General features: G+C 44.6%; 1 protein-coding gene across 2 annotated transcripts in view; it reads right to left on the bottom strand.

Moving 5' to 3' along the window:
- Window positions 1-14,897: 14,897 nt before the first annotated feature.
- The window catches only part of RASA1 (RAS p21 protein activator 1), a 204,523-nt gene continuing 195,589 nt past the window's right edge, over window positions 14,898-23,831 (bottom strand). For both annotated transcript variants that reach the window (XM_073624467.1, XM_073624468.1), the window contains 2 exons: window positions 16,586-16,720; window positions 14,898-15,626 (listed from right to left, as the gene is read on the bottom strand). In XM_073624467.1, coding sequence (XP_073480568.1) covers window positions 15,543-15,626; window positions 16,586-16,720 — 219 coding nt within the window. In that variant the 3' untranslated portion in view covers window positions 14,898-15,542. The remainder of the gene's footprint in view (window positions 15,627-16,585; window positions 16,721-23,831) is intronic.

Below are 23,831 nucleotides of genomic sequence, written 5' to 3'. Positions count from 1 at the left end.
AAAACATCTGAAAATTGGTCAATGTGTGTTTGATGCATCAATGGTAGGCCCGACGCTGCGTTTCATGGACTTCAATCCACTCTTCAGGAGCCAGATGCATCTAAATTCTATAAAAAATGTATGAGAATCAATATAGTTTCATGGGTCTAACAAAATCAGCAGAACAGGGGGAAATTTGGGCATAATGGGCCATGCCAAATGGTTACTCACATGATAGCCAAAACCGGGACTGTGCGACAAAACAAAGCCAGGGGTAAGCCATGGAGCCTGGCCCGGGAGCTGAGAGGGGGACCTCAACGAGGAACACCGGACCGCACACACCAATACCCCGCAGTGGAGGGGACTTCTATAATGTAGGAAATATATAAAATGTATCTATGATGATACAAGTAACAAAAAACGAGGTGATAAAAGTCCTAAGTTCGCTTTTCCCCCCATTGCTTGCATTGATTAGGGATGGAGGTGCTCATGATTTTAGCCCATCGCTCTCTTATAGCGGATTCCTACCGGGTCCGGCCGTAATTCAGCATGCTTTATATGGAACGTTTATTGCACTGACAGTTCACATACTTTGATCTTTTACCACTTTATACATTTTTTACTCCCTGTGGCCAGATTGGGTCTGTGTGACTCATTGTCAGTGGGTGGGCAGATGTCCTGTTTCCTGGGAGCTGCGATGCATGCTGGTGTCCGCCCCCTACCTCCCCTCCACAGGGTTGGGGGTGGGTGTCTGGGTGGATCTTTCCACCGTGCATCGGCGCCACGCCCCGGAACTGTGCATGTGACTTCCTTGGTTGGGCGTCGCACACAAAAACGTCCAGTATATCAGCACGGTTTGACATGCGGTGAGCTTCTCTGGCGTTCGCCTAGGTTTTGCTCCACTGTGTCGTGCCTGCGTGACGCTGAGGGGGAGCGCGCATTCCATGCTGGGGCTGCATCTCACTCCCTGCTTTATGGTATTCAGAGATGGTGCTGATACTTTCCCTTGCGTCCCAATTAAAGTCCCAAGTTTGCTTTTCCCCCTATTGCTTGTATCATTGTGCAGGGTCCAGTGCAAAAAAGCAAAGCTATAGGCAGTCCCTGCATGTCCACAGGGCTCAGGTACTGTTCCTCTTGGTAGACCACTATATTCTACCACCATTTCTCAGGAAGAATGGGCTGGATAGAGTCCAGAGAAGGGCAACAAAGCTAATAAGAACCTCAGTTAAGAGGAACGACTACGTTCATTAGGTTTGTCCCGATACCACTTTTTTTTTAACCACTTCGCTACCCGGCCATAGTAATATGACGTCCACAGATGGGATCTCCCATCCTGGGTGGACGTCATATGATGGCCTGGCTTCCCGGCCGCCTAGGGGGCGCGTGCCCGCCACGTTGCTCGGGACCCGGTGCGTGTGCCCGGCGGTCGCGATGTCCGCCGGGCACCCGCGATTGCCCGTTAACCGGGCTGGACCATGGATCTGTGTGTGTAAACACACAGATCCACGTCCTGTCAGTTGTGAGAGGAGAGCGATCTGTGTTCCCAGAACGGAGGAACACTGATCGGTCTCCTCCCCTTGTAACATCCCCACCCCCTACAGTTAGAATCATTCCCTAGGAAACATATTTAACCCCTTGTGTCCCCCTAGTGGTTAACCCCTTCACTGCCTGTCACATTTACACAGTAATCAATTCAATTTTATAGCATTGATAGCTGTATAAATGTGAATGGTCCCAAAAATGTGTCAAAAGTGTCCGATGTGTCCGCCATAATGTCGCAGTCACGAAAAAAAAATCGTGATCGCCGCTATTACTAGTAAAAAAAAAAAAAATAAATAAATAAATAAATATTTATTATAGCAAAAAGTAAAAAATATTGTGTTTTTTTCAAAATTGTCGCTCTTCTTTTGTTTATAGCGCAAACAATAAAAACCGCAGAGGTGATCAGATACCACCAAAAGAAAACTCTATTTGTGGGGAAAAAAGGACGTCGATTTTTTTTTGGGTACAACGTCGCACGACCGCGCAATTGTCATTTAAAGTGCGACAGCGCTGAAAACTAAAAATTGGCCTGGGAAGGAAGGGGGTGAAAATGCCCTGTATTGAACCTGTTAAGACCGAGTACAAGTACTGATACTTTTTTTTTTTTTTTTTTTATGTCGTGACAGTTTTCAAAGCACAATACAGATTAGGTGTCATGGATATGTAGCACTGATGGCTGGCACTGACGAGCAGGCACTGAAATGCCATGAAAGGAAGGGGTGCCTGTGAAGCCCATCTTGGTACTCCTTGCACTCGGCTGCATAAAAGCAGCAGTGGCCATCTTGTTACACCCAGCCCAAACTATATGGGCTGGGTGTAACAAGATGTCCGCTGATGGCTTACTGTGGCAGGGTGTACCAAGATGGGTGTTAGGGTGTCCGACAGCTGACGTCGACACTGAGCATCACTTCCTTTGTTCCGCTTGCTAACTTCCGGTTGCGTCACCTCTCCCAGGTATCGGATCAGGCATCGGTCCCAATACTCGTATCGGGACAACCCTAACATACATTAACCCCTTCCCACCAACAGTTCGTATATATGCAGCCTCACTGGACTGGCCTTTTTTTTTTTTTTTTCTGTCCCCATGGGGCTGTATATATGCGTGCCTCTCTGTGGGGGGAGCACGCTCACCGAGAGCCCTAGGTCTTGTACGAACGATAGTGACCCGGGACTAGGTCACCTGATTGCTGTGATCAGTACCTGTGTTTACTTCCTCTTCTGAATGGAGAGGGAGATGCATTACATCTTCATCTCCTGGTAAAGAAAATAATAGCTAGATCTAGGTCAGTGGTAAGGTTTGTGTTAGGGTCAAAAGTTGGGGTGAAAGGTCAGTATATTTTTGCCAAGATTTAAAAAAAAAAAAAAAAAAAAATAGTTTAACCAATTCCCGCCCGGCCTATAGCAGAATGACGGCCGGGCGGTGGGTCAGTTATCCCGACTGGGCATCATATGACGTCTCGCAGGATAACATGCCGGCGCGTGCCTGTGGGGGAGCGCATCGCGGCGATTGGTGGTGTGGTGTGTCAGTCTGACACACTGCTACACCGATCTCGGTAAAGAGCCTCCGGCGGAGGCTCTTTACCATGTCATCAGCCATGTCCAATCATGGTTGATCACGATGTAAATAGGAAGAGCCGTTGATTTTTTTTTTTTTTTGCAAAATTTTCGGTCTTTTTTTATTTGTTGCACAAAAAATAAAAATTGCAGAGGTGATCAAATAGCACCAAAATAAAGCTCTATTTCTGGGAACAAAATGATAAAAAAAAATTTTTTGAGTACAGTGTAGCACGACTGCGCAATTGTCATTCAAATTGCGACAGCACTGAAAGCTGAAAATTGGCTTGGGCAGGAAGGTGTCTAAGTGCCCTGTAATGAAGTGGTTAAATTTGGGTCAGTGTGTTTTAGGTAGAATTGGGGAAAAAAAAAAGGAAAATGTACCCCATTGCTTCTGGGCCCTGCTATGGGGTACAAATAACATACCATGTGTTATCGTTGTGATCATCAGGAGAATTTAGTTTGGGCTAGTCTTTGCTGGTAAATTATGGTAATAGCAAGAAATATCCAGCTAAATTATTATTATTATTTTTTTTTTTAACTGCTTTGGGACAGTTTTCCTTTTGACAATAAAAAAAAAAAAGGCGATACCTGTTATCATTTACCACCAAAAAAAGCCCAATTTGTCAAAAAAAAAATCAAGGTATAATTCACCTGGATACACAAAGTAGTTTTGATGATATGTACAGATTTACTGACACATGTGAAAGTTGTAAAATTGTGTTCAGGCATTAACATTTGTTTTACTCTGTCACTAAGGGGTTAAACCTCTCTGGAGAAGTGACACTTGAGAATATATGGCAATTTTAGCATAGGGAAAAAAACTATTCAGTTTCAGGGAGCTTAAGAAGCCATGAGGCCACTCAATGATATTGGAGAAGCAGTTTAACCCCTTTGTGCCTAAAAGTTAAACAAATCTCAATACCTAAGCCCAATTTTTTAGCAACTTTGAAATGTTAGTAAAATCGTACATATCATCACAACTATTTTATGCATCCAGGTGGATTATACCTTGTGTTTTTTCCAGAACAAATTAGGGTTTAATTTGGTGATAAATGGTAATGGATCGCTCCTGATTGTTTTTTTATTATCAAAGGAAAACTGTCCCAAAATAGTAAAATTATATATATATTTTAAATGCAGCTATATAATTCTTGCTACTACTATAACCTACCACCAACCACCCAAAATAAACTCTCCTGACGATCGCAGTGATACCACACCTGTGTATGTTATTTGTTTGTACTCAAAGTACAACCCAGAAACAATATTTTGCTTTGTGTTTTTTTTTATCCTTAAACAGTGATACTAATTAAAAAAAAATCCTGCCAAAAAAATACTGACCCTCCTAGATCAAGCCTTGATGTAGGTAGTTTTTTTTCCTCTTCTGCACACACTTTTTTGCGCTCTTTCTGCAGGGATAGAGAAAGATTCAATGTCTCTTTCTCGTCCATTTACAGAAAACACAGGAGCAGGCTTCAGTGCCTGATTGATTACTGTGATAGTCAATCACAGCGATCAGGTGACCCGGAATCGGACGTTCCGGGGTCCCGATCATTAGAATCTTTTACTGTCAGAGCAATAAGGATATGGAACGCACTGCTAAGACTTTCAATAGTTGCAATTTTTTTTTTAGATGAGCATCTTAGCGGACATAATATACAAGGATATGGGAAGTAGTATTGACAAGCACTCACACGGATTGGACTGGTGGTCTTTATTCAACGTTACCAACTATGTGGGCAACAGATTTGGATGGAGCCAGCCTCCTAATCCTAGATGGAATCTTGACAACTAGCTAAAAAATATTTGTGCAGAGACTGCACAGGAATTGTCATCACCTAAAACATAGCAAAACACTAAAGCCTCATACGATCGGATTTCCCGCAGACAAAACCTTGGACTTTTGTTCGAAGGCGTGTGCCTGGATTTTGTCTTGCATACACATGGCAAGGAATTGTCGGCCAACAAACACGAACGTACTACGTGGTTTTTCAGCTCTTTAGCCTCCTGCTAATTTCGTATTAGTAGACGTTTTGAGTGTTGATTCACGCTTTTCATTTCGTTTCGTTTCTGAACAGCCGCTCATCAACCAGACATGTTGTGGAATCGGAGGAGATAACATATTTATTATTGGCCTTGGAGTTATTGCTTTGACCCAAGTCCACTCCAGGAACAGGAGGATTTCTTGGACCAAAAATTGTTTGCTTTATTAATCGTGACCAATTATGTCATATGCCTTTGCTGCGAGAGCTCCAGGAGAATAATCCGGATGCCGGACCCCTGCTTTCACAAACTCTTGGCATTGCTTACCCCCTATATTAACCACTTGCTTACTGGGCACTTAAACCCCCCTCCTGCCCAGACCAATTTTCAGCTTTCAGCGCTGTCACACACTGAATGACAATTGTGCGGTCATACAACACCCAAAATGAAATTTTTATCATTTTTTTTTCCCACAAATAGAGCTTTCTTTTGGTGGTATTTAATCACAGCTGGGGTTTTTATTTTTTGCTAAACAAAAAAAATGGACATTTTTGAAAAAAATAAAAATCATGTTTAATTGTTTGTTATAAAATTTTGCAAACAGGTAATTTTTCTCCTTCATTGATATGCGCTGATGAGGCTGCACTGATGGGCACAGATAAGGCGGCACTGATAGGCACAGTTAAGGCAGCACTGATGGGGACAGATAAGGCGGTACTGATGGGTGGCACGGATAGGTGGGACTGATGGGCACCACTGATGGGCGGCACTGATGGGCACCGATAGGTGGCACTGATGTGCAGCACTGTTGCGCTGATGGGTGACACTGTGGGCGCTGATGGGTGACACTGTGGGCACTGATGGGTGACGCTGGCGGGCACTGGTAGGCAGCACTGCTGCCTATTGCTTTGTGACAATCTGATCGCCGTGATCGGGACTGATGTCCCGATCACAGCCGCCGGTGATCGGGTATTTTTTTCCTCCTCACGGTCAGCGCGAGCAGGAAAAATAGCCGATTACCGGCTCTGTTTACATCACATGATCAGCTGTCATTGGCTGACAGCTGATCATGTGGTAAGGGGTCGGGACCAACCCCTTACTCTGATCTGTGATCAGGCGAGTCTCATAGACTCGCTGATCACCGAGCGCGCCCTGCAGGGGGCGCGCAGGCCGCTTGTGCACGGGACGACGTCAATAGACGTAGTCCCGGCAATTCAGATCCGCGCTGTTGCCGTCATTTGGCAATGGCCCGGATCTGAAGCGGTTAAGAAGCAGGACACATGGATGAGGCTTTTATTTTATTATTTGGTTGAATAATGATTTGATTTGGTATATTTTCTATATTTTTGGATGCATAGAATGCACTTTTTGGTTAAGTTCTATTGGCAGATAGCATGTCTAATTTTGTTTTCTTTTTTTTAATGCACAATAAAAAAAAAATGTGTAGAATACTTGGCTATGTGTTTTACGTCAAATGACAGTTTGGGAGTAGGCAGTTACATTTAAAAAAATACAATGTAAAATTGACAAGGGACACAAACATAGTTGTATCTTTGAGCTTAAAAAATATGGGATAATGGTATGTATATAAGGGGGAAAGTTTGGTGGGACTTTAAGGGTGCCTGGTATGTAGTATGAACTGGTAATACACCAACAGTATAAAAATTATCAAAATTTATTACACAAAAAACAATTATTTAAAAACATCATAAATGTTGGCTTATACAAACATTACGCAGATAGGTATAAATCTAGTGAACAGATGAAGAGAGGTCTTTCAGCAATAGTAGCCCGACATGTTTCGACCGATAGGGCTTCCTCAGGGATTTTTGTTGAGACACAAAACTAGTGTATTACTGCATAAGAAAGAAATACAATTAATTTCAAGACAGTATGGAAAATACAGAAAAATGTGCCATTGACCATCCAAATTTTAACCACCAACCGGTGTATTATCTGCGCACTGATGTTTGAGCCAAATGAGAATGTTTTTTTTTTTGTTTTTTTTTCCGCCTACGCGGATCCTTTAACTTTTTTCTTCCCTGGTTAGATTTTGGTCCCGAGCCTATCCTTGGGTTCCTCCTGGCCATTTTTTTGTGCGCAGCTCAGTGTCCATCTCTCATTCGGCTCAAACAGTGCGCAGGTAATACCGGTTGGTGGTTAAAATTTGGATGGTCAATGGCACATTTTTCTGTATTTTCCATACTGTCTTGAAATTAATTGTATCTTGTCTTATGCAGTAATACTTTTAGTTGTGTCTCAACAAACAACCCCTGAAGAAGCCCTAGCGGGTGAAACATGTCGGGATACTATTGCTGAAAGACCTCTCTATCTGTTCACTAGATGTGTACTTATCTGTGTAATGTTTGTATAAGCCAACGTTTATGATGTTTTTAAATAATTGTTTTTTGTGTAATAAATTTTGATAATTTTTATACTGTTGGTGTATTACCAGTTCATGCTACATACCAGGCACCCTTAAAGTCCCACCAAACTTTCCCCCTTATATACATACTAAGTATTCAGGGATGTCGGTGCCTCCTCTTTGACATCGTCACCTATCCATATCAACCACTATGGGATAATGGTGGTGTTGTAACTGGCCCAAAAATAAACATACTAATATTATTCTTGATATCACTGGGAAAAAAAAAAACAGAAAATTGTATCATACTTACCGTAATTTTCCTTTGCTGGTGCCTATCCATGGCAGCATACCTGTGATAAGTTCAGCCCCAGACTCCTGCCCTCAGGATAGTGAATAAATTATAAAAGTGACAACCATACCGCCCTCCCCCCATAGCATTCTCCTATTATATCTAATACCAAGGGAGGGCATGTATGCTGCCATGGATAGGCACCAGGAAAGGAAAATTACAGCAAAAAATCCATTTTCCTGGTACCTCCATGGCAGCATACCTGTGATAAAATAAATAGCTAACAACTGGGTGGGTAATGCTTATAAAGAAAAATGTATTACGGAAACGAGAGAGCTGACTCAATTGCCCGTCTTCTGAACTCCACTGAAGTGAGTGCCCCTGGATCAATCCTGTAATGAAGCATGAACGTGTTTGGGGATGACCAAGTGGCTGCTTAGCAAATGGTCTCTAGAAAGACATTAGCCCTTGCCGCCCAAGATAAAGAGACTGCCTTCATGGGAGTGGGCTTTCACCGGTGGAGAATCCATCCCTCTAGCCCTATATGCTTTTTTTAGATTAGCTTACAAATCCAGGAGGCGATAATTCTTGATGTTGCTTCCTTCCCTCTGTTTCTGCCCCAAGGAAGTATGAACAATTTGTTTGATGCTCTAAAGGGGGCTGTAGCCTGTAGGTAACATCTTAGAACTCTGGAAATGTCCAGTTCTTGCAGTGAACCTGAGAGCGTATCTGTAAAGGTAGGTAGCGCCCAGGCATCAGAGAGTGGATTGACAAGAAACTTTAGGGACAAAACCCTGTACTGTCCGTAACTCCACCCTATGCGGGAAGAAAGATATGTGCTCATCTTCTGCCCCCAAAGCTTGTAATTCCGAGGCCCTCTTCCCTGAAGTCACTGCAATTAAAAAGGCAGTCTCAAGTGTCAGGTTCCATACGGAAGAGGATTCTATTGGGGTGAAAGGCTGAGACATCAGACAGTCCAGGACAAAGGGCAGATCCCAAGCAGGAAAAGAACGCTTTACCGGCGGCCGGATCTTTTTGACTGCCCTGAAGAATTAAATAATGAGCAAGTCTGCCCATCTTTTTTGGGTAGCTGCCGAAATAGCAGCCACCTGAACCCTCAGTGAGCTTAGACCAAGCTCCAGGCCAGCCTGCAGAAAATCCAAGAGTGCAGTGGAAGGAATTGTGGGATCTGAGCACTTGTCAGCCAGAAACAGTTTGAACTTATTCCAGACCAATGAGTACCCATAATTCGTGGAGGGTTTTCTGGCTTTCAAAAGAGTTAAAATCACATTTGGAGAGCATCCGAATGATTGGAATTTCTCCCTTTCAACATCCAAACATGCAGGTTCAATTTGTGAGGAGCTGGATGCACAAATCTCCCTTGAGAGAGAAGTTGAGGTAGCACCGGAATTTTGAGAGGGCGAAAAGGACTGAGGCACATTGCCCAAGGGAACCAAGGCCTCCTCGGCCAGTATGGCAGAATTGCCACCACTCTGACTGGCTCCTTCATTAACCTGAGCAGAAACTTCGAGATTAGGGTTTGGGGGGGAATGCATAGGCTGTTTTGCATTGCCACAGACTTGAGAGGGCATCTACTGCCTCCGCCTGAGGGTGAGGCAGGCGGAAGAGGAATCTTGGCATTCTGGCATTTACTGGTGAGGGAAAAAGGTCAATTTCTGGAGGATTCTGGAGACTCATGATCCAGTTGAATACCGAGGGATGAAGGGACCACTCGTTATCTTGAAAATTCAGAGAAAGATGATCTGCCTCCTCATTCAGATGACCCAGAAGGTAGACTGCCTTTAAATCCAGCAGATTCCTGTCTGCCCACAACATAATGGGCTCCACCGCTCTCAGTAAAAGGGATGCTGTGTGTTCCCCCGTCGTTGGATATACGACACTGCTGCCCTGTCGTCCAGGCGTAATAGGACCAGCTTCTGATGTAGATCCAGTCCCCCGGTTGGACCATCTGGATGATGGTTTGTAAGGACTCCATTTTGAAGGAGTCTACTTGAATGAAACGATTTAATTGCTTCAAATTCACCACTGGTCTCCATTCTCCATTCTTTTTGGGATAAGAAAAAGAGAATAGAATCCTGTGAATCTCTCGGGAGGGAGGAACAGGGATTATAGCTTGCTGAACCTGCAGCAGGTGAAGAAATTTCTGTAGGGCCTCCGCCTTTTGAGGAGATGCTGGCAGTTTTGTTAGAACAAATGAGTCTTGTGGGGGATGATCTAAGGATGTCCAGAAATGCGCAAAAGGGATGGTGGATACCACCCAGGGAGCCTTGCACCAGCTGGACCAGACCTTGGCAAACCTCTTCAACCTGGCCCCAACCGGAGGAACATGGAGTGGCCTCATGTCAAAAAGATTTTGCCCCCTCCTGGGGGTTGGGGAGACTCCTCTTTTTCTTGGGGTCTCTGTTTTGACGGAACTGTGAGAAGTTCCTGTTCCTGGAGGATTAAAATTTAGGAGGAACAAACTCGAAAGCGCCTAACCCTCCTGTCATAAGGGAATCCCGATTTTCCACCAGTCACTCGAGAGATTGCCTTTTCCAGCCTGTCCCCAAATAAAGCCTTCCCGTCAAAGGGGATCTTGCATCAAATTTGCTTAGATGCTGCATCGGCAGCCCATGGCTTCAGCCACAGAGCCCGTTTGGCCATAATTGTATGCAACATTGCTCTAGCTGAATACCTAACTGAATCAATTGCTGCTTCCTCCACAAAGTTCGCAGATAACTTGAGCTCTTCCAGCGCTTTTATGATATCATCTTTAGGAACATCTTGCCGAATGGCTCACTCAATGTTCTCAGTCCAGACCCTGATGGCATTAGAGACTGATGCCAATGCTAGCACTGGCCTGCAGGCACCTCCTGCCAATTGGTAGGCTTTCTTAAGGTCCGAGTCGATGCGCCTAGCCAAAGGATCCTTAAAGAAGGCTGAGTCTTCCATTGGCGGGGTGATGTTTTTAGCTAGACGAACCACTGCAGCATCGACAACCGGAGGAGTGTCCAAGAGAGCAGAGTCAGACTCTGCTAAGGGATACAGTTTTTGAAGTCGGTTTAAGGAAAAACGTTTGTCTGTTTTCCTCCATTCTCCCTCTATAAGATCCTTTAACTCCTCCATAAAAGGGGAAAAAGGAAAGTATTTTCTTCAGGGATGAAAAAAAAGAAAAAAGATTTGGATTTCTTAGGCGGCTCCTCAGTCTCCTCCCAGCCGATTGCTTGTTTAACTGCTGAAACAAATGGTTGGACTAAAGAAATCTCCTCATCTCCTGTGGTTGGAAGAAGAGGCCCTAATGTGGCCACTGCAGGACCCGTGGTGGACGGGCCTGGAAAGGCTGAATCCGAAGCTTGATCCTGCCCACTAGCCACGACCTGTTGAGAAGAAGGTAAGTCCTTGACTTTTTTTTATCAAATCTGTCACCTGCTGAACTTCAGCTTTTTCTTGTTCAGCATAACCCCGAAGACAGTCTTTGCAGATCAGCTTATCTGCCATAGGGGTGGCTCTACATGCCCAACACAGCTTTCCCATCTGTTGGGGCTAGATGGCCGGTGTCTTTTTTTTTTTTTATTTGTACCAAAATATACCACAATAAAAAAAAATCATTATAGCAAAAAAATTTTTTTTTTTTTTTACAAAAGCATTTTTTTTTTTATAGTGCTGACAAAAAAAAAATTCTCTCTACTTTCCTACCCCTTTGAAACAGCAAGAAATTACTTATCAAGCACAAACTGAGGCCACAGGGTCACTCAGTGAGAAGAACCTGCTGGGGATAAGCATAAGAGTGACTAAACCCTACCTAACCATAAATAGGGCAAGGGGAGGCGGGACACGCCGGTCCCTCCTCCCCCGACGCCCTCTTCTGAAGTGAGGGAAAAGCCATAGGGTCTTTCCCACAAGCAAAATGGCGCACAAAGCGTCAGCCTCCTGTACATGTGCCGAGCACGTCGCTCGGAGTCCGACCACCAATCGGAGACCCCAGCGAACCCAGGAACGGGACCAATCAGCGGCGTGCTTGTGCCTAGGCACCCGCCGCACGAGGGACACCATAGTACCTGGCAAAGAGAGAGGGGGACAAGTGCACAGGCAAAAAAAAGGAAAAAAAAAAAAACAGATAAAACACAGCACATTCAAGGCTAAGGCTATAGGAAAGGAAGCTCTTACCTGTCCACACAGAGGATACCAGCCAAGCGAAAAAATGCAGGACTACCGTTCCAAGATTGGAAACTGCTGCTGCCCAAAAGACCCTGAGAAGGGGCTTCCCTCTTATCAGCGCTTTTAGCACCCCAAGGAAGGGGATCGCATCTGGGAGAGGCCTGAACCCAGACAGAGGCTGCACATGGCAGAGGTAAAGACACGCAACACTATCCATCAGGTATGAGTAAAAAAAGGAAAATGCTATGGGGGTATAATTTATTCACTATCCTGATGGGAGGAGTCCGGGGCAGAGCTTATCACAGGTATGCTGCCATGGAGGCACCAGGAAAAAGCCTTTGAAAATTCGTTTGCAATAACTCCATCAGCATCACCAGCAAAGCAGCTTCATTATTATCCCATTAAAGAAGAAGAGAATGTGCGCTGCATTTCGAGATTTCATAATTTACCACGTCACAAATGTTAATTCTCCATTACGAACGCTAGTTTACAAGGCCAGCCGCTTCTGCCTCGTCCTTGCTATGCTATGATTAAGCACTGTTTACAGCGTTAAACGAGTCAGATTTTCTCTCCGCTCTGCTGTGGTATGTATTTTTGATCCTGTTTTTTGAATAAAAGGCAATTTTTGGAGTGCGGCTGTCAAGAATTTCTTCCTATTTTATTGCTGTATGCAATACCAGCACCTGTGGCTTCTAAACTGGAGGAGAGGTTTTATCCCATTTTTGGTTGACCTACCTGGAGCGGTGATATTCCCTTCCATACGTGTTTGTACTTTGGACTTTTGTCCGACGGACTTGTGTACACACGTTCGGAAAATCCGAAAACATTTGTCCGTGGAAAATTTGAAAGCCTGCCATCTAACATTCGTCCGCGAAAAATCCTACGACAATTGTCCAATGGAGCGTACAAACGGTCGGATTTTCCGGCAACAGCCTGTCATCACACATTTCCAGTCGGAAAATTTGATCGTGTGTACACAGCTTAAAGCAATGCCTGGCTGGGAATTTTTGTGTACAAAAAAAAAAATTGCAAATGTCCAACAAAAATCTTTCACATCTGGCCTGTACAATCCTGTGTGATCCTTCAGACTTGTATTGGGCCACCTTTTCAGCCATTCAGGTGCTGTATACCTCTTTATGGACTCAATGTACAAGGTGCAGCCAATGGTGAGCAGCATTTGGCCAGAGGATGAAAACAGAGCTGTAGCTTGGAGAAGGAATGACTGCCCTGATATTAGTAGGGCTGATTGTGGGCTTTTGGTGTACAGGGCATCCAAAAAGTATTCACAGCGCTTCACTTTTTCCACATTTTATTATGTTACAGCATTATTCCAAAATATATTCAATTATTTTCCTAAAAATTCTACAAACAATACCCCATAATGATAACGTGAAAGAAGTTTGTTTGAAATCTTTGCAAATTTATAAAAAAAAAAAAAAAAAAAAAAAATCACATATACGTAAGTATTCACAGCCTTTGCTCAATACTTTGGTACCAAAGGTGCTTCAACAAAGTCTCAAGTCTTTTTGAGTATGATGCTACAAGCTTGGCACATCTATTTATGGGCAGTTTCTCCCATTTTACTTTGCAGGACCACTCAAGCTCCATCAGGTTATCAGGTTCTTTGTTATCTTGGCTGTGTTCTTAGGGTCGTTGTCGTGTTGGAAGATGATCCTTTGCCCCAGTCTGAGGTCCAGAGCACTCTGGAGCAGATTTTCATCAAGGATGTCTCTGTACACTGCTGCATTCGTTTTTCCCTTGATCCTGACTAGTCTCCCAGTTCCTGCTGCTGAAAAACCTCCCCATAGCACGATCCTACTTCACTGTAGGGATGGTATTGGCCAGGTGATGAGCGGTGCCTGGTTCTCCAGACCGGATGCTTCCCATTCAGGCCAAAGAGTTCAATCTTTGTTTTATCAGACCAGACAATTTTGTTTCTCATGGTCACAGTTCTTCAGGTGACTTTTGGCAAAAATGTGCCTTTTACTGAGGAATGGCTTCCATCTGGCCACTCTACCATACACAGCCTAATTGGTGGAGTGCTGCAGAAATGGTTGTTCTTCTAGAAGGTTCTCCTCTCTCCACAGAAAAATGCTGGAGCTTTGTCAGAGTGACCATCGGGTTCTTGGTCACCTCCTTGACTAAGGCCCTTCTCTCTCACTCAGTTTGGCTGGATGGCCTGCACTAGGACAAGTCCTGGTGGTTCCAAACGTCTTCCATTTATGAATGATGGAGGCCACTGTGCACATTAGGACCTTCAATGCTGCAGAAATGTTTCTGTACCCTTCCTTACATCTGTGACTCGACAAAATCCTGTCTTGGCGGTCTGCAAACAATTCCTTGAACTTCATGGCTTGGTTTGTGCTCTGACATGCATTAACTGTGGAACCTTATATAGACAGATGTGTGCCTTTCCAAATCATGTCCAATAAACTGAATTTACCTCAAGTAGACTCCAAGCAAGTTGTAGAAACATGTCAAGGATGACCAGTGGAAACAGGATGCACCTGAGCTCAATTTTGAGTGTCATGGCAAAGGCTGTGAATATTTATGTATATGGGATTTTTTTCATTTTTTTATTTTTAATAAATTTGCAAAGATTTCAAACAAACTTCTTTCAGGTTGTCATTATGGGGTATTGTTTGTAGCATTTTGAGGAAAATAATGAATTTAATCAATTTTGGAATAAGGTTGTAACATAACAAAATGTGGAAAAAGTGAAGCTCTGAATATTTTCCAGATACACTGTAGCTCCATACTGAACAGAATAGCAGGGAAATTAATACAGGCTGCTATTGGGGCAGACATTAGTTGGTTGATTGATTTGCCCTCCATGGGCAAAGTTCAGGTTCACATGAAAATAGTAGAATGCTTTCTGAAAAACATGTCTTCAGCACTGAACAAAATGCTACAGAAAGAGGAAACCCCGAAAAAGGACCTTACACACAGTATCACACGGAGCTGAAGTATGACTAAAAACTGGGTGTATAATGGTGATCTTTAATAGAATAAACCACAAAATACTTTACAAAATGTTTAATGCATGCACATCAGATACAACAATAAATTTAATGAAATCAATAGTGTAAACATTTTACAAAAGCATTTCATTATACATATAGTTTGGACAAAAAAAAAAAATCTACCATAGAAGATCAGTGGCACATAAAAAGTCTTTCATAATATGATCCCAGAAAGATAGTACACAAAAATAATAACACTTGTTCCTTTGTCAGTTTTGGGAATCAAAGAACATGTCAGGTTGGTTGAACAGTCGCAAGCAATACTATCAGAAACCATTTAGAAATACCAGTATAAAAATAGCTTGTAATCCAGTTACAAATGGCTGCTGAATAGCAGACTGAGTCCACCTTCAGCCACCAGATTGTAGACTTTGGCATAATGCGGTGAACTGGAGTTCTTCTCAAGATCAACAGACAAAGGCTCAGAGGTTTGTACATGTCAGTTCCGAGTGTGAACCGTTCTTTCAGAGACCGTCTATCTCTATACTGCTGGAGCACACATTTCTGTCAGCAAAGAGTGCTTACTGCATAGTCCCACACGACAGATGTGGCTATTCTGTGCTATTTTTGGAAAGAGCAATAGGAAGTGATATTGTGAGGGAAATTTCCAGGTGTTCTCATGCAAGCTCGGTGCAGGTATATGCTACCTGGTATTGTTTGATACACAATACTGGTTTTGTTTCTGCTGGAGAAGCTCTGTGATTGCCAGAAGTTTTTTGAGAACATGCTGTTGGAAGTAAAAATAAATAAAGCTATTCAATGCATGGGACAACTAAATGGGACTAATAATAAATAATTTTACAATGGACTTCACTAGAAGAATACAAATCATACATTTATTCGCAAAGTAATACAAAACTACTGAGGCTCAGTGAATAAAAGCCCAGCTATTTCCATATACTTATACTTTATACATGCAATGCCTCTACTGAGGCTGCTGTGAGCTGCACTGTACAATCAGGCGGAGGGTTTTCTGATAGCTAAATCAATAAAATCTGCATAGATGATATGCAGAAAAAAAAAAAAAACAAACACTCCCTGAAGCCCTATTGGCTTTTGTTCAACCGCCAAACTGAAAGTGTTTCTTTTCAGAGGTCATCTACCCAAAGGATAAATTCCCCTTACCATATTGAGGGTGTAGCATGTAACATGTCACTAAATCACCGGCCCCCACCACCCCGCCCCCACTGTGACAGCAAACGAGGGATGCTCCCCCGCACCTGCTGTCACAATTCTAAAACAGCACAGCCGTGCGGGGCTCCACCCACATCATTAATTTACAGAGTTCTGTGTGAACTACAACTGGTAAGCACCTTCAGAGTTCATTGATCCTCCTGGACTTTAGTAACTGCCTTCCTGTATGAAAGGTATGGGCAGACCGCTCTACTGACAGTCTGCAGGAGCCTGGCATGGCACCCATGATCTGCTGATTGCGGGTATGATGCTTTACATGCTCTTTGGAAAAAAAAAAAAAACACTTTTGCACATTTTTTTTTTTGCAAAGTAAACTTAGCCTTCAATTCTGTGTGCTTTTTTGCAATCACTGTGTGGACACATTTATATGCAATGATGAAAATCCAGGCAGCTTTATCATTAGTGGGCAGTAAACATGATCATTCCTTAGGCTTTAAAGGGAGCTGAAAGCACTAGTTTAACTGTAAAAAAAAAAAAAAAAAAAAAAAGTACCTGTTGTGCTCCTCGCTCATTGCTGATCGTTCGGAGTTCATCAGAATGTGCCACACACATTTCGTGCAAAGCTGCCAGGTTACGGGACAGGTCAGTCCTACAGTGTTCAGTAGTATCAGGGAGTTCAGGTACATTCTAGTGGAGATAAAAAAAAAATAATATAACACAGGCTTTTTTGTAAGAATGTAAAAGTGTAAGAAACTGAAAGAAAGTAGCGTGGTGATAAGTTCAATTAGATAAGCCACATCTCAAAGACAGCTCAGTTTTTAAGAAAAGGCCTGAGCTGTCTCCAAATATTGCAATCTTAAAGAAGAATGCCAGGTATGGCTATTTTTCCAGTTACATTGGTTCAGTCTGGAACAATGTAACTATGCATATACCGTATCTCTGGGATCCCTCTTGTAGCTAATAATCACTAGTAGTAGACACTGCTAGCACAATGGTCTCCACCAGCTTCCTGGTCCCATGCCAAGCAACTGTCCTACTGCATTGTGAACAGAGGAGGTCAGCCGATTGGCATGTGTGCCATGTAGAGATCACTTCGCATCTACTCAATGCATGCAAACAGTTCTCTGATTAAATGAGGTGGAGAGGTGAGGTGGTGGTGCAAATTTTAAAAGGTACAGGTTTTCGGACTGTCATTCTCACTATGACTTCAACTGCCTAGTGAGTCGCTTGGAACACGCATGCAACCAGTAAGGAACTTCTGCCCTGCATAAACATTTCAGATCAGAGACTTGCTAGGTAGATGAGGGATGACAGCACTAGAACCTTCACCTTAACAAAACACACAAATCCCTCCATTTAGGCCTCATGCACACTGCATGTTTTTACAGCTGCTTCTAGGGGTTTCCAGTGTCCCCCCCCCCCCCTGCATGTTAGCTTATGTAAACAAAAAAAAACACAACAACAAAAAAAAACCACAGGAAACCCCTAGAAGCAGCTGTAAAAACGTCCAGTGTGCATGAGGCCTAAATGTCAGGTATGTGTTTTTTATGCACACATAGGCTTTTAGCAGCATAGTAGCAGGAGCTTTAGAGGCAGGAAAAAAAAAAACCACTGCCAGTGCGTCCAGGAGCAGCAGAGTTTGGGCAGAAAAAAAAACACGTGAAGCTACTAAAAGCTCCTAAATGTTAGTGCTTGGGTATTAATTCATTTCAATGACCAGAAATATTTATTCTGGCCAATGAAATGAACACCCAAAAGCATGATGCCTGTAAAAGCTCCTAAAAGCTTTTAGACACTTTTCCAAGCTTCAGGCATTCTTTCTAAAAAAAAACGCTGCTGGCTTCTAGGAGGGTTCAACAAAATGTCCTGTGTGCATGAGGCCTTGTTGTCTTTGATGATTACTGCAGCACAGCCTCACATACTATATTAACCACTTGACTCCCGGAAAGTTTTACCCCCTGCATGACCAGGGCATTTTTCGCTATTCAGCAACTGTGCTACTTTAACTGGCAATTGCATGGACATGCAAAACTGTACACAAATTAAATTTATATCATTATTTCCACACAAATGGATCTTTCTTTTGGTGGTATTTAATCACCACAGTTTTTTTTTTTTTTTTTTTTTTTTTTTGCTATATCAATGAAAAAATACAAAATTTTGAAAGGAAAAAAAAACATGTTTTTCTTTCTGGCATAAAATTTTGCAAACAAATAATCTTTCTTCATAAATTAAGCCCAAAATGTATTCTGCCACTTTCTTTGGTAAAAATAACCCAAATCTGTGTAAATTATTTAGTCTGTGTAAAAGTATACAAACTATGGTATATATCTGAAAATTGATCAATCCTGATGTACTGCCGGTGTATCTCATTTCTTGAGGCCAAAAAATGTCAGGACAGTACAAATAAACCCCCCAATGAACCCTTTCTGGAAAGTAGACACCTCAAGGTATTAGTAAGAGGCAAGGCGAGTTTTTTGAAGTTGTAATTTTGTCACAATTTCTGTGATGATCACTGTTATAAGCAATAGCTTTAACTGTCATGAATGGCTTTCATTCCTGACAGCTTGCTTCCTATTTTATGATGCGGCGATTGGCTACAGCCAGGTACCATGTGATAGCTGTAGGCCAATCACAGCATTACAACAGTAAGCAAGCTGTCATGAATGGAAGCCATTCATGACAGCTTTGCTTACACATTGTAATCATGTGATCGTGCAATAGCGTCGATAGAGCTGCACTGAGAACGCGGTCCCGACAGTTACCAACAGCTAATGAAAAGCTCCCATTCGCTTCTTGCGATCGTGAACTTTCTGATCATGTGACAGCCAATCACGGTGGTCAAATTACCATAAACCCTGCCATTCCACACACCTTAACCGCTTGCCACCCAGTCCAATTCTGGCATTTCTCTCCTATATGTAAAAATATTTTTGCTAGAAAATTACATAGAACCCCCAAACATTACATTTTTTTTTTTTTTTTAAGCAGAGGCCCTAGAGAATACAATGGCGGTTGTTGCAACTTTTTATCTAGCACGGTATTTGCGCTGCAATTTTTTGCAAACGTCTTTTAAAAAAAAAAAAAAAAAAAAAGTTTCATGCAGTTTTCATACTGGTTACATGTTTTGAGTTAGAGGAGATATAGTGCTAGAATTATTGCTCTCGCCCTAACGTTCGCGGCAATTCCTCACATGTGTATGTGTGTTTTAAACACCGTTTTCATATGTGGGCGGGACTTGCGTATGCTTTTTTTATTGTTAATTTTACTGTTATTTTTTTAGTTTGACACTTTTTTTTTTTTTTAGGTCACTTTTATTCCTATTACAAGGAATGTAAACATCCCTTGAAATAGGAATATGGCATGACAGGTCCTCTTTACAGTGAGATATTGGGTCAATAAAACAAAACCATCCTGGCTTACCAGCCAAGGTGGCGCAGTTTGTTTGTATGCAGAGGCCGGGCGTGACATCATTACATTGCGCCCGGCCTCCGAACGATCATGGAGACTACGGCGACCATCTGGTCCGCCAGAAATCTTTATGGTAAATATCCGGGGCTGGCGGATTCTGTCTCTGAGGGACGCCCCCGCTCGCCGCCCGTAAGAACGATCAAGCGGCTGAAAAGCAGCTACGATCATTCTTATGGTGTATGGAATCGCTGGCTAAAAAAGACAATATCTGAATAGCTGCAGGAATCATTCAGATATCCCCGCTCAAAGTTAAGGACGGCCGGCGGGTGGTAAGTGGTTATAGGGCCAGCAGGCGCCGGCTCTAAGGGGTTAAAAATCACCTACCACAACTGCCTATAGACCAGCTACCATAGTAAGAGTGCAGTTCTATTCTGATAAAATAGGATTTTTTACTTACCGTAAAATCCATTTTTCTGAGTTCATTGACAGACACAGCCTTCATAACGATAGGGTTATATCACCTCCGCAGGAGTAGGACTAGGCAGAAACAAAAAAACAAAACACTTGGCCACTCCCATGGGCTGTCCACAGTCAGTATATAACCCCCTCCCTGCTCCAGGTATTCAGTTTAGTAGCAAGCAGTAGAAGCATCAAAAGAACTCCATAGAGGGGTAGGTGCTGTGTCTGTCAATGAACTCAGAGAAATGGATTTTACGGTAAGTAAAAAATCCTATTTTCTCATTTGTTCATTGTCAGACACAGCCTTCGTAACGATAGGGACGTACCAAAGCAGTGCTAACATGAGGGGTGGGAAAAATGAAAAATCCCAAGGTTAATACAAGAGCCAACCAGGTAACAGGAACTTCACCCAGGACAAGCTGGAACCCAACCTGACTGATGCTCATTCCAGAGGGAATAGACCCTCTAACCAGTGGCCTGCAAAAAAAACTTAAGCACCCGCAGATGCCAAACCATCTACTTTGTAGAACTTGTGAAAATGTGCACAGACGACCAGTGGCCGCCTTGTCAACGGCCGCCTGATGACAGAAGGCCCAAGAAGCACTAATTGCCCGAGAAGAATGGACCATAACTGGGAAAGGAGGAACCAATCCCTGACAGGATAGCCCAGAGACATTATCTGTCCGATCCATCCAGACCAACAGATTTGGCTGGCAAATATATCTGAATCCCCCCAAACTACATCCCGGCCAGATAAAGCCGATTCCTTGGGATGTGCTGACCAGGGACACAAGAAGCCAATTCCAATGTCCTTATTCAAATGAAAATCCAAAGATGGAACTATGAAAAAAAAAAAAAAAGACGCAGCACCACCTGGTGAACAACAAGACAACTCCATAATTCACGACCCCCTGTGAGTAGAGGTGATAGCCACCAAGAGGTCACCTTCCGTGACAGAATAAGCAGTGGAACCTCCCGAATATTTTGAGAGAAAGATAGAGAGGTCTTTGGAGAACCAAAAACACCACGATCAGATCCCACGGCGGTGAAAGAAACCACCCCGGTGAAAACAGACATCTAACCCCTAGCACAAAAAAGGCACACACCAGGGAGTCCGAGACTAGGAGATGCTGACGAAGACCACCCAGGCCGACACCTGGCCCTCTAGGGTACTCAAGGCCTATTCCTGCTCATCCCTCCATAAATGGAGGTAGGAAAAAAACAGGGCCACCTAAAAGAAACAAGGACAATTCGAATGAAACTCGGCCCAGAGAAAGGCCCCCCTCGTGGTCAGACCCTAGCCAACTGAGGTATTCGTCTGACAGCATTCCACTCCTGAAATGCATCTGTCGGTAAGGGCCGGAACTAGACGTTCTGCCCACCGGAGGATACTGGCCACAGCCAGGGTCGCCAACAGCCTTCTGGCACATTCTGGTAAGGGACATAAGCCACCGCTGTTGCCTGTCCGACTGTATCCGTACTGGGAACCCCCGAAGTTGAGTCGTCCATGATCCAGACCTAGTCTGATCATTTGAAGTTCTGGGATATTACACGGTAGTCCGGATTCCACCGATGTCCAACGCCCCCGAGCTGAGCTCAGTCCCAGGACATCTTCCCACCTGGACAGACTGGTATTGATGGACACCCTGTTCAATACGAGGGGAGAAAGAATCCTCCCTACTGAGGAACCGAAGAACGAAGCCCCCAGACTAGGAAACCTCTGGTTTCCTGACTCAGCCAAATCCGATTGTTCAAAGACCTTGGATATATGTCCCATTATGCCGGAGCCTACATGGAACTGTGCAAATGACCTTGCCTCAAAAAAGGGTAGATACCATCAGATCTGACATCCACATGGGGATTCGCAGAGGAGCCCACCTGCCGGATAGTAAATGAAACAAACGCTGCATGCCACTCCTGGAGTCTGTCCAGGAGAAGAAACACGCTGGCCAGAGCTGAAGCCCGGTCAGGCTAAAATAAATCAAAAGTTCTGGCTGGACCAAAGCCGACTTCCGATAGTATAGACGCCAACTGAAATCAGAGAAGTCTGTCCACAAACTACATTGCTCCTTGGGGTAACCAAGAATTCTGCGCAGCAGATGGTCCAGGCAGGCCAGGACCGTCAACCCCCACTGACATAACCCTGCCAGATCTGGGGTCAACACCTCGTGAACCCCCGAGGAGTGGTGGTCAAAGGACCACACCACGCGCCGATAATGCTCCGCACCCCTAGCAGACAGAGGAAGTGTAGTAGTCAAGCACATAACAGAATGTTTAAGCATTCATAAAGTCGTAGAAGTCAGAAAGACCCCATGATGGAGTGCCACTGCTGTGTTGACGGACTCCATCCTTAACTCCTGTACACACAAGGCAGGCCAGGGCCTTGAGGTCCAGAATTAGTTGTACTCTGCCCTCCATCTTTTAGACTGTGCCCAGGTTCAAATAAAACCCCTGACACTGTTTCCAGCACGGGAACCGGGACAATCACACTCTGCAGCAATGGGGCTTGCACAGCTCCCCACGGAGGACAGCAAACAGTCTGGCGACAGACGACTACTGGTGCAACAAGCAAACTGTTTTGGAGGAACACAGCCGGAAAACTATTACCAGACAAACTCAAGACGTGACATGAAGTCATTCAGAGTAACCCCCCCAAAATACATGGCTAAGCACCACTGAGATAACAGACTCAGCAACCAGGGGAAATGCGGCCAAGAGACATAGCGGACAAACCGCAGCGCCTACCCAATAGGTCCCCAAGCAGCAAGATAGGGGGCTTCTGCTCCCCCTCCAGGTATGCCAGCTGGACCCTTAGAAGCCAGAGATTCCTCTATTAGAGCCATGGTGGCCTCTAGCAGCCTAGAGTAACAGTCCCATTCTGAAGGGGGGACTCCCCAAAGGGGTACTTTACAGCCAGCGTTTTTGGAGACGCAAAAATCACTTTTGACACTCCCAGCCTTCCTGGACAAATTTGTCAAAATAAAGAGAAGGGAACACTTTTGCCACGCAAGACAGCTTATCCAAGCGGGTCCAGGCCCTCCCCTGCAGCCACCGCTGTATCCCCCATCCTGAAAGGTTCCCGCACAGATGTAAGTGCGACAACCAGCGACCCCTTGAGCCCTTCTGCCATCATCCCCACTCCCTGACAGTATAGGGAGCGCGGCCACCAGCCCACAAGGTGGCCACCTCTGTGCGGCAGAGTCAGACAGGGTTGTTCAACAGGGGAGGGCAGGAGTGCCCTATACTAGGCTAACTGCCTAAGTGCCACACCAAAAAAACAGGGGGGGGCGATCCCACCCACCAGGACCCCCCCTCCGAGGTCCACATAGAGGGTGTCAACTGAGGCCCTGCACAGAGGACACAGACCCAAGCCTCCACAAACAGCCCAGGTAAAGGCCCCTCACAGGGGGCCCAGTCATAAGCCCCTCACCAGGGGCACAAACCGTGGCCCCTCACAGGGATACAAACCCTCACAAGGGGGAACCACCACAAACCGTGGCCCCTCACAGGAGCACCAACCGTGGCCCCTCCCAGGGGCACAGACTGGAGAACCTCACAGGGGGCACAGACTGGAGAACCTCACAGGGGGCACAGACTGGAGAACCTCACAGGGGGCACAGACTGGAGAACCTCACAGGGGGCACAGACTGGAGAACCTCACAGGGGGCACAGACTGGAGAACCTCACAGGGGGCACAGACTGGAGAACCTCACAGGGGGCACAGACTGGAGAACCTCACAGGGGGCACAGACTGGAGCCCCTCACAGGGGGCACAGACTGGAGCCCCTCACAGGGGGCACAGACTGGAGCCCCTCACAGGGGGCACAGACCCCCGCAGCGCCATCCCTCAGGCAAAAGCTGTGGCCTACATTTCTGGCCGCCCGCCGTGAGCGGGGGGACCGCAGCCTAAATTTCTGGCCGCCCATCG

The sequence above is a fragment of the Aquarana catesbeiana genome, linkage group LG01 (assembly GCF_042186555.1).
Source record: "Aquarana catesbeiana isolate 2022-GZ linkage group LG01, ASM4218655v1, whole genome shotgun sequence".
Taxonomy (NCBI): Eukaryota; Metazoa; Chordata; class Amphibia; order Anura; family Ranidae; genus Aquarana; species Aquarana catesbeiana.
This window is presented reverse-complemented; position numbering and strand designations above follow the sequence as displayed.